Source organism: Pocillopora damicornis, chromosome 3 (genome assembly GCF_964200805.1).
Source record: "Pocillopora damicornis chromosome 3, jaPocDami1.2, whole genome shotgun sequence".
NCBI classification, from domain to species: domain Eukaryota; kingdom Metazoa; phylum Cnidaria; class Anthozoa; order Scleractinia; family Pocilloporidae; genus Pocillopora; species Pocillopora damicornis.
Window position 1 is genome coordinate 27,784,705 of NC_142672.1, and position 10,664 is coordinate 27,795,368.

Below are 10,664 nucleotides of genomic sequence, written 5' to 3' on the forward strand. Positions count from 1 at the left end.
CATCTCAAAATTTTTGCACTTTGTTGAGTTCAGGGTTTTATGGAAATAATTAAACAGATTTCACAGTTTTTCTGCAACAGTCGCGACCTCCAGAAATGTCCTCATTATGTAGAATTATTAATTGTGCGGTGGAAAGAGGCTCAATACAAGTTGGGGATTTAAATTTGACTTGAGTATGAAAATGACGAAGATTTTAATTCAAAGATTTCGAGTTATCACTATTTATTACAAGAGAATATATTCTCTTGTTTATTAATGTCATTATTTTCCAGCATTTAGTTCTTTAGTTCTAGTCTTTTTTGGGTTAAGGTTGTGTGTAAGGTAAAGGAACTGATATTTTTACCTTTGCTCTGCCAATACTTCAAAGATCATTTTTTTTTGCGACGGACGTAAAGAAGACGTAAAGATCATTCAGTGCGATGTCATTTATTTTCATTTCCTGTAACGGTATTTCCTTTAACAAGCGCCTGCGCTGCAATATCATGTATTAAAACACGGTAAGAAATGACCCGTCGGATGTTTCTTTTGACCAAGAGAAAATATGCAAGCATTTTGTTTTAGGTTTGGAGAAAGGTCGTTTGTGACATTAATTTATTTGGTTATTGTTCAATGCCCGAGTGTTGGGACGACACGGTACTGTGCGAGTTGTGCAACTGAATGTGCTTGCACTTAAGCTGCGTGGGATTTAGGACTGCCCCGGAGGGCGAGTGGCTCTGCATTGACTTGCAGACAACCAGACTTCAAGCGTTTTCGTAATTGTTAAGGTGTTATTTCGGATCCCTCAACAGTTAATAATCGTTAACATTAGAAAATAAGATTGAGTTCTATTTAATAGTCTCCACTTTTGTTAAGACGTAGACATTAATGTTGATTTGCATTTGAAAATAAGCTGAGAGTTCCAATAGTTCAGAATAGATGCATTTTAAGTTATCATAGGCTTTACGAACGAATCTGCGGGGGGTCCAAATCTGCTGTGACACCTGCACTGTCTCTAGCCTATCAGTTGATCAGTGTACAAACTTAGTTTACAATTTTGGCATCGGTACTTCACAGCACATTGCATTTTTACGACAATACTTTGCAACTATAACAGAAGACACTGTTGAAATTATTGACATTTTACTTCTCTTGTTGACGTTTACGCGATTGCGTGATCATTTTGAACTTTGAGATAATGTTGCGTCACAAAATCGATCGTCTACCGTGTATCGCCTACCGTCTGTGTTTTCCTACATGTTACGTTTAAATGATTCGTCAACCTGTAATCAAGCGTTGTTATTTTTCGAGGGAGCGCGATCATGTAGCAGCGCAAGAGTCGACGGGTGCCGATTCTTGCGTCGCTACAGTATTGCGCTCCACCGAAAAAAAAATGTGACTGTTGTCACATGATCGAAATCACCCGACTGTCTTGTGACTTGTCCTTTATGTCTGACAACAACAGTAACAACAGTAGCGCGGCCGCATTATCCAACGCTCTCACGCAAATCTATCGTCTGAAAGATGTTTCTTCTGAAGCTGTTTTTCGTTGCTCTTGCTTTGATGAGTTGTTCTGGCAGTCTCTCTGAACCGTGGGAAGAAGTAGAAGAAGATGCCGATAAAGAGGAAGCAGTGATCAATTATGTGACGGGATCGATCTGGCCAAAGCCTCAATCTTACAAAGGAACCGGCAAGGTCTACACGCTTACATCGAATAATTTTTCTTTCGATTCAGCGGGTGAAACCAGTGATGTACTGAAACAAGCGTTAATGCGCTACAAGGTTTTGGTTTTTCCAGATGCAGTTGAAAAACCTAAAGACGGGTTGTCGCAAATTATTAAACTGACCGTAAAGGTGTTGGACAAATACGCTCCGCCCTCACTAGAGTCTGATGAGTCCTGTAAGTGTTAGATCATCTATAAATCTGTCTTTCATTTCAAAATTATCTCTTTAAATTATCTCCTTTTTTTTTTATTTTTTGTCTTAGATGATGTCTTGACATCAACTAAGAAGGCACATAAATAATTGGAACATTATACAATTCGAAGTAAGGAGGGGGAGGGGTTTAAACCGGGAAGGGAGGTGGTTACCTAAGAAAAATAGGGGAATATGTAGAATGACCCTTAAAACCACCATTGTATTTTAGACCAGAACAGGTGACTTTGCCACATCCTAATTTATTAGATCTGAATAATAGTGAATTTTTTTCCAGCAGATGATGGCTCCAAAGGATGTACAAACCTTACTTGATTTCAGACCCAGATAGATGAATCAACACCATGGCCTTAATGAGGCAGAGCCCCTGAGGGAGGGAGGGAGGGGGAAAGGGAAGATACAGTGTCTGGTTTGAGAGGAGTGTTGATTAAGTGTTTATTTTCCAATTAAGATATCCTGGTTGTTGACGCACCTACTACTTCTTTGACCGCTAACACAGTGTGGGGTGCATTACGAGGTATACATATTTTTTTATTTGTAAGTAACAAAAAGATTCCATGAGTCTGTGCATGTGTTCAGTAATATATCACAGATATGTCAAAACGTAGTAAGAACAATTAAAGTGGAAACATGAGGCACAGTGGAGTGTGTCACTGATGTTTTCACCATTTGATGTCTTCTGTGATCTATTATTGTACAGACCACAGCAACATGGAATCTAATAGTTTTAAATGATAAAAAATCAAAAATTGGTGATGGTGACATCATCTGTGTCTGTCCTCCACTGATTAGATCTTAAGTGTAAACCAATTAAAAAAATATGTGCAAATTTAGCTTGTTATATGATGCATGCAGGATTTGCGCTTGAAAATATTGTAGTAGTTGTAGGAATAAATGAGTTAAAATAATTTTTTGTGCTATATTATCTTACTGTTTTAGTTTATACTTAACAACAACTCACCTCAGTGCAGCTGGTGACTAGTGGTGGATATTCACCTCGCTGTTACAAGGCGTACTAAATATCTACCACTACCCACTTCCACTTCAGTGAACGGTCGTTAACTATTGAATGTATATCACCAGTTAGGAAACAGAGAATTATTTTAGATAGTTAATACCAAGTTAATTGTCCTGGAATTCTTGAAACAAATGTAGATGAGTAAAAGTTCATATTTCTAAAATTAACCCTTTAACTTCCCGAAGTGATTAACATGTAACTTCTCCCTGGAATATCCATACTTTATCCAATGAAAAGGTAATGAGAATACTCAAACTTATCATGTAGAAGGTATTGTGATCTCACACCAACTTCTCCTTACTACTTTAGCAGAAAATTTGTCACAGCTAGAGTGGAGAATTTACAAGAATTAAGCTAGCTGAGCAATATTTCACTTAGTATACTAATTAAGATCAGCTGACAGAACAATAATGAAATATACTCGGATATGAAATTTTTATTTGCCTTTTGCATGAATTACAGCTGAAAATTACTTTTGTTTTTTATTTTTTCTTGTTTCTTTTTTCATTTTCTTAAACAGGTCTTGAAACATTCAGTCAAGTTGTTTATCAAGATCAAATGGGATTGGTGAGCACCTTTGCAGTCATTTATTTTTTATTTTATCTCTTGATTTTTAATTATTTAACTCACTTCTATTTTTGAATATTGACTGAATGTCAAAATAAGTTACATTTCTTGCCAGTTTTAAACTTAACAAATGTGAAGAAAACATCGAAGGTAAACAAATCTATATACTATTTTAAAATAAAATGTCAAAACATATTAAATTCATTTTTCCTTCTTTTTTCATAGTATTTGGCCAATGGCTCAAAAATAGTTGATCATCCAAGATTTCAGCACAGAGGGTTCATGATTGACACCTCAAGGCACTACTTACATCCATCGATCATCCTCAAGTTTATTGTGAGAATTTTATTATAATTGTTACTGAAAGAAATTTTAAACATATGAATTCAATGTGTACTCTCTTCTGATTTTTAAAGAAATTTGTTTTGCATGAAATCAGGAACACTGGACCATTCTGTAGATGTCTTAAATCTGAGAATGTTTGTTTATGGATAACCTACCCATGCCCAACCCCATGATAATTTATTAATTTATTTAACTACTTTCTATTTTTTTAGGGGGTTGGGGTGGGAGACTGCTTAATCCCATTCTTTCCCCATGAGCTTTTAAGTCTCTGAGGAACACTCATGTCATTCAACAGTGCAAAATGTTCAAAATAATTCAACCACTCATAATCAAATGAAAGAGGTAAAATTTTTCCCTGTGGAAATAAAAGTCTTAGAGAGAAGTTGGCATACACTGAGATTGAGTGGCCCAATGTTTTGTAGTCCAAATAGTTGCAGAATAAGAAACAAGATTTCAAGGCCAGACCAAGTGGTAGTGGTGAATGTGTTGCACTCTTTCCTAAGCATGGCATGTAGCTCTAAGGATGCAATTTCCACTCTGGGGTTTAAATATGATTGGTGTCAGTTGACCTTAGAGGAGGAAATTAAAATCACTTCATGTAACAGATAGACTAGGGACCTATATACAGTACAGCCTTTAAAGACACTGGTCTCATTCACCTGTCCAATGATGTGTACATGAATTTGTGCAATTTCTGTCATTATAGTCATCTGAAGGTCTTTTAAATTTTAGGATGCATTGTCATACAGCAAGTTTAATGTTCTTCATTGGCATGTTGTGGATGATCAATCCTTTCCTTTTGTCAGTGAAACTTTTCCACAGCTAAGTGGGCAGGTATCAAAAATTTTTTGCTTAATTATTTATGTATTTAAATTGCTTTCTTTTATGAATTTGGTTTTATCAACTGAGTTGATCATGTACATTGGCCACAGTGAAGAGTTTTTAAAGCTTTAGAAACTCTTTTCAGTAGCCATTACTATAGCCAAATTTATCTTGTTATACCTCATCCTGCTGATGCAGCACCGATGCAGCACCGATGCAGCACCATAGTTTATGTAGGAACTTACTGGCTCTCTATACCTTTATTATGGGCTTGTGAAGAAATTCTCTTTCCAGCCTTGCATTTCTTGATTGCATGTTGTGCTTCATTTTTTAAGGGTGCATACAACAATAAAACTCATGTCTTCACAAAAGACGATGTAAATGATATTGTGGAATATGGAAAGATGCATGGAGTCAGAGTTGTTCCAGAATTTGATACACCAGTGAGTACTCAAATGGAATTGTTTTATGCCTCTTATGCTTTGATGGGTTAAATACAAATTTTTTACTGGCCAGTCAATGCACAAAACAGTCGAAAATTTAAGTCTGCCACAAAACCAGAAATGTTTATTTTTCAGTTGTCAAGCCCTCCACTCTGCTCCTCACTGGATTTGTTCTCAGTTTCCCCTAAATCAACTCCTTTGCTGCACTTTCTCTATAGCCAATTGGTCTGCCTCCTGCCAGTTGGGTTTTTTAAACACTATGTTTATCATACAGTGATTCCAGTTTGTTTGTTTGGCCCTGAAAAGCCCCGTCAGGGGAGAGGTCAATTAAGTACATGCAATTGTTGCCATCATTTATTCTTGATAAGATCAGAGTCAGTTGTGAGGTTTTTATTGTTCATGTAGGGTCACACAAGATCCTGGGGAAGCATAGAAAACCTCTTGACACCTTGTTATTCTGAAGGAAAACCATCAGGGTAAGAAAATATATTACTCTTTTGTTTTTGTTAATTGCTGCAGTGATTCATTAGCATGGCTTATTCTGTGTGTTGCCATTTTATTAGACCTGGCCTACTTTTCTGGTTGTTTTGTATGCACTTTAAAGCAGCAAGCGGGAAGCTATGAACACATGCAGCTAAAGCTTGAGAAGTTTAAAGTAGACGATTGAGATGAATTATTCAAGGCCCTGCTGCCATCCAGCCCTCTACCCACCCCACCCCTCTTTAACCTTCTTCTCATTCTACTTTTCAACACTACCCTTAAATTCTAAGTTTTGGTATGATGAGCTGAAGTCTAGATCTACACATGTTTGTAAATGATCACCAGTATATGAGAAGGGAAGCTCTCAAAAATGGACTCTCAGACTCTATCTCTGTTAGTTAAAGGTAACCCTTTGATTCTTCAGTGTGACTAGCATCTAATTTCTCCTCACAATATCACCTGTGAATCACACATTAAGGTCATGGGAATAAGGGAAATGATCACCAACTAAAGAAGTTTTTGATTGTTTAACAAATTCTCCTTGTCAGTACCTTAAGAAATGTATGGAGAACAGTATGGAGAATATTCATACTACTGTTAGGGTCTGAAGGTTGATTTTATATGTTCTCCAATTTGCAGAACATTTGGACCAATAAACCCAACTCTGGACTCCACCTACACTTTCTTGAAGAAATTCTTTTCAGAGGTTGCTGAAAAATTTCCTGATCATTATCTTCACTTGGGAGGAGATGAAGTTAGGGACACCTGTTGGTATGACATCATGATGTTGCAACTTCGGCTCTTTACTACTAATGAGCGGAACTTGACTGACGTCACTTGTTGATGAAACCAAACAACTAATCAGCTGATCTGAGTTTCACTTATTTTTATAAATAGTTCTTTAGAATGTCAAATGGTGAATACCGTGTGGGACTCAATGATCCGACTGGTCGATCTAACTATCTCTTAGAAGGTTTCCCTGCTTGGTCACCTTGTATATCTATATTATGAGGCTTTCTGAAAATGACGTGTTCGTTTAAAATCAGGGTGACCTCAGTTCCTCATTTACATGGCATTCCTTATGCCTAGAGCCAGCAAACTATACGCACAATCACACTCATCGTTTTTTCCTCGTGACGATTTTTTTATATCTTTCCAGTGGATATTCGTACTCTATAGTTATAGCAGCAAGGTTGGGAGGTTGGGAGAACGATAAGCTGGAAACCACTCCGCTTCGCGTCGTGGTTTCCTACGCTTATCTCGTGTTCTCCCAACCTCCCGCGTGTTTACATTAGGCTATGTAAACACGGAAACCATTTTACATTTCTCAATTGTTTAACTGTTTTTTATACTGATGTCTATTGTCATTTGCTCACCAGGGCAAGTAATCCGAACATTACAACGTGGATGAAGAAAATGGGATATGGGCAAAACTATTCTTTGCTTGAGCAGTATTATGAGCAACAGTAAGAACAAATCTTGGGCGAGTTTTCCTTTTTCTCTCCTTTTTTTAGACGATGAATTAACTTTAATAGCTTTACGCAACAGTCCATGAATAAAAAATAAAAAATCCTCGCTTGCTTGAAAAGAAAACTGAAGAAAGCTTACTTATCCATGTCAGTGACTGCTGAAGATCAGAGCTTCAATCGTGTTAAGTTATACTAAATCGTACTAGTAGATGTGAATGGCCAATCAAAACGCTGTAATAAGGCTCGTGTATCGACCAGTCAGAACGCAGACATGACTTGCAGCCCGCGAAAATTGGCGCCACCGCAACCAAAAAGTAGGCAGTACATTTTCATATTTTGGCGTTGAAAGACCCTGTACTTAACCACCTGAAACTGAGGTGATCTTTCCTCCAACTTTTAGCCTGCTGTCAATTGTGGAGGGACTTGGTAAAAGTTATATTGTGTGGCAAGAAGTTGTGGATAACGACATCAAAGTACTTCCCGATACTGTGGTGAATGTTTGGAAAGCGGGCTGGAAAAGGGAAATGGAAAAAGTCACAAGCAAGGGATTGAGAACAATTCTGTCGGCTTGTTGGTACCTGAACAGAATACAATATAGAATTGACTGGGATAAGGTATTTAGGAGCAAGATACCAATTTTTCCTTTCCGGGTAACACAGCAGTCAACTGTCGGGCATGCGCAAATAGATCAGTTTTCGTTGACTGCGTGCCAATTTTACGTTGAAGTTAGTTTAGGGAAAACGCCACGCTCAAACGCTGCGGTAAATTTGAGTAGAGTTTCCAGTCCCTTTAAATAAATAGTAATTCAGTTGCGGTTACTGTGATTGGCTTTTAGCTTTACTAAAAATAATTTAAGTTTTCAAAACGCCGTTTGTGCAGCAGTATTCCAGCTTGAGTTACTTTTTCTTTCTCCTTGCTTATTATGCAGTGTCGGAAACCGCTTGATTACGCCCTCAGCGTTTGCGTACTCGTTAGACCGCTAAGACGATTTTCTACGGGTCCTCTTCCTCTTTTTCCCCTGGCACGAGAGAAGGCGGCAAAAAACTTAAAACGTTTAAGTACTTTCTACAGCAGTTCCATGCATACATGCATATTTTTCCTGCAGGCGTGAAAAAGGAAGTGTCGAGGGCACTTGGCACTTATGATCTGTATTTGACGTTAGATTGGAGCGCATTTGACTGTTTTCGTAATTGAAAACTTGTTTATTTATCGTCTATGTTATCAGACACATGTGTTATAATATAATTAGCAAGTTAAAAATCGATAAGATATTTTCGAGAGAAACTACTTTGTTATATTGGCGGGTGCGTTAGCATTCAGCAACAACTTTTGAGGAAACTAGCTGTGGAAATGATTCATATCGGCGATATGGACCGTTGCAGGAAACATTCTCCGTCACCAGTGTTTCTTTATTCTGTTTCCTTTGTTTTGCTTGTTTGTTTGTTCGTGTTTTATTGTGTTAATTTTAAACTATTTTCTGTGGATTGTTTTTGTAGTACTACACCTGTGAACCAACAGACTTCACTGGTAAGAAAGATGTTTAAACTTAATTTAAGTTCATTTTTATGGGGGCGTGTTGTTCTTGTTTATTTTCCTTTCTTTTAAACCGTTTTCTCGCATTTAAGGATACTTTTGGGGGGTCAAATTATGACATATTTAAATTTAATAACCGTATTTTTGACTGGATATTATTTTTCCAGGTACTGAAGAACAAAAAGAGTTAGTGATAGGTGGCACTGGATGTATGTGGGGAGAGTACGTTGATGGAACCAATATTCTCCCAAGAACATGGTGAGGTTTATCGTCTGACTTGCTAAATTAACCACCAACAAAGTATTTACAGACATATGTTGGATCAATGTTAGTATCTGAGCAACTACGCGCCAACCCCTCCCTTAACCCAACATCAACCCTAAGTTGTTATTGGTTTACTGTTGTTGGTTTAGGGGAGGGGTAGTTGCGCACTTTTTCAAACACTGACATTGATCTCATTTGTTTTTGTTTTTCATAAAGTGTCGGCGTTTTTAGCGTTAACTTATACATTTTGATTAGATCACTCTCAATTCAGACGGCAAAAAATGTTTTTATGGTCTGAACATTTGCATTCCCCTGGTTTTGAATCAGAATGAAAGCTCAAATGGTTTTTGGACTTTAAAGCTCTTTTTTATTTTGTTTTAAGCTTTTTTTGTTATTGTCACCATTAGTATTATTACTTGGAAATAATTTTAGTATAAACCTTTATCATGCATTGATCAGTGTGACTTTGATGGTTTTCGTGCTGCACATCCCAGGCCCCGCGCTCTGGCAGTAGGAGAGAGACTGTGGAGTAGTAAGGATACAACTGACTTAAATGACGCTAAAATGCGACTCTGGGAGCACAGGTGTCGTTACGTCAGGTACTGATAACATTACTTAAGAGGCATGCTCTTAAAATATTTCCTATTTTCATCTCAGCTATTTGTTCTTTTTTTTTTTTGCTTCTTTGGAATCGGGAGACATTCATTCAGGCCCCAACCACACCTATGCGTGTTTTCGTCTCGAGCTAAACAAAGCAAAATATTTTCGCCTACACAAGCGTTTTCGTTTTCCTCTTAACTGTCCATATTACTGTCAACAAATAGGTCACGCAATAATAGTTTGGAAGTGAGTTAAAAAGTCAGCACCTAGATCACGAGTCTGAGGTAACCGTTAGCTTCGGCATGATTCACTCGACTTGGGTTGTGCGCAAAGCAAACGAGCTTGATACTGCACGAGATACCGACTCTGAGTGATGAAATGAAGCGTGAATAGATTTTCCTCATAACGATCTTTCATTCTGCACGGTATAGATTACTTTTCTTTTTATATTCTTCCTTTTTCATAGGCGTGGAATACCGGCAGAGCCTGGCACGAGGTCTGAGTATTGCAGATATGAATGGAGGGTTTAGATGTATGGTAACTCGACGGCAAACTCGTAACCAGTTGCCACCTATTTGTTTGAATTTTGAAATAGAAGGGGCCTGGTTAAGTTTTTTTTAAAATTGATTTGTATAGGTACAATCCAGATTACTTTTAACGCATCCTAAATTTTTACCATAGTTCACTGAAAGGTGTAGTTTAGAGATGTAGCTTTGTGAGTTTGTGTCAAAAGCTCTTTTGAAGTTTATTCACTTATCTATACTACTAGGAAATGACTATATCAGAGCTTCAAAAATTGATTTGTATAGGTACAATCCAGATTACTTTTAACGAATCCTAAATTTTTACCATAGTTCACTGAAAGGTGTAGTTTAGAGATGTAGCTTTGTGAGTTTGTGTCAAAAGTTCTTTTGAAGTTTATTCACTTATCTATACTACTAGGAAATGACTATATCAGAGCTTCAAACAAACCAAATAAAATTGAAAACGAAATCCAACCGGTCTGAATAACTATTGAGGCATTCTTGTTCTAAAGGATAAAATTATTTTTAATCGACATTCAAAAGGCATGTAGAAAGCCGATTCCACCATTAAAAATGAACGCTCTTGTTGGTTGGGATGATTGAAGTGAACGAAACCTGAAAGAGAACTTACGTTCCAGTAATAGAAATTAACGCGAATTAGTTGCTCAAGACAAATAAAGAGTAAGAT

General features: G+C 37.3%; 1 protein-coding gene across 1 annotated transcript; it reads left to right on the forward strand.

Annotated features, from left to right (window-relative positions):
• The first annotated feature begins 1,001 nt into the window (after positions 1-1,001).
• On the forward strand, positions 1,002-10,445 carry LOC113666474 (beta-hexosaminidase subunit beta). The gene is made up of 14 exons (XM_089200038.1): positions 1,002-1,876; positions 2,363-2,428; positions 3,450-3,496; positions 3,722-3,832; positions 4,574-4,675; positions 4,999-5,106; positions 5,512-5,582; positions 6,226-6,357; positions 6,966-7,052; positions 7,456-7,669; positions 8,552-8,582; positions 8,756-8,846; positions 9,347-9,451; positions 9,919-10,445. The coding sequence occupies exons 1-14, from the start codon at positions 1,501-1,503 to the stop codon at positions 9,980-9,982; spliced, it is 1,605 nt and encodes a 534-aa protein (XP_089056164.1). The 5' UTR covers positions 1,002-1,500; the 3' UTR covers positions 9,983-10,445.
• The last annotated feature ends 219 nt before the right edge of the window (positions 10,446-10,664 follow it).

Excerpts from the sequence above, each read along its gene's own strand:
- LOC113666474 (XM_089200038.1), top strand. The coding sequence starts at position 1,501 with ATGTTTCTTCTGAAGCTGTTTTTCGTTGCTCTTGCTTTGATGAGTTGT. Across the intron at positions 3,497-3,721 it reads ATCAAGATCAAATGGGATTG|TATTTGGCCAATGGCTCAAA; the intron begins GTGAGCACCTTT and ends CTTTTTTCATAG. Across the intron at positions 8,583-8,755 it reads TGAACCAACAGACTTCACTG|GTACTGAAGAACAAAAAGAG; the intron begins GTAAGAAAGATG and ends TTATTTTTCCAG.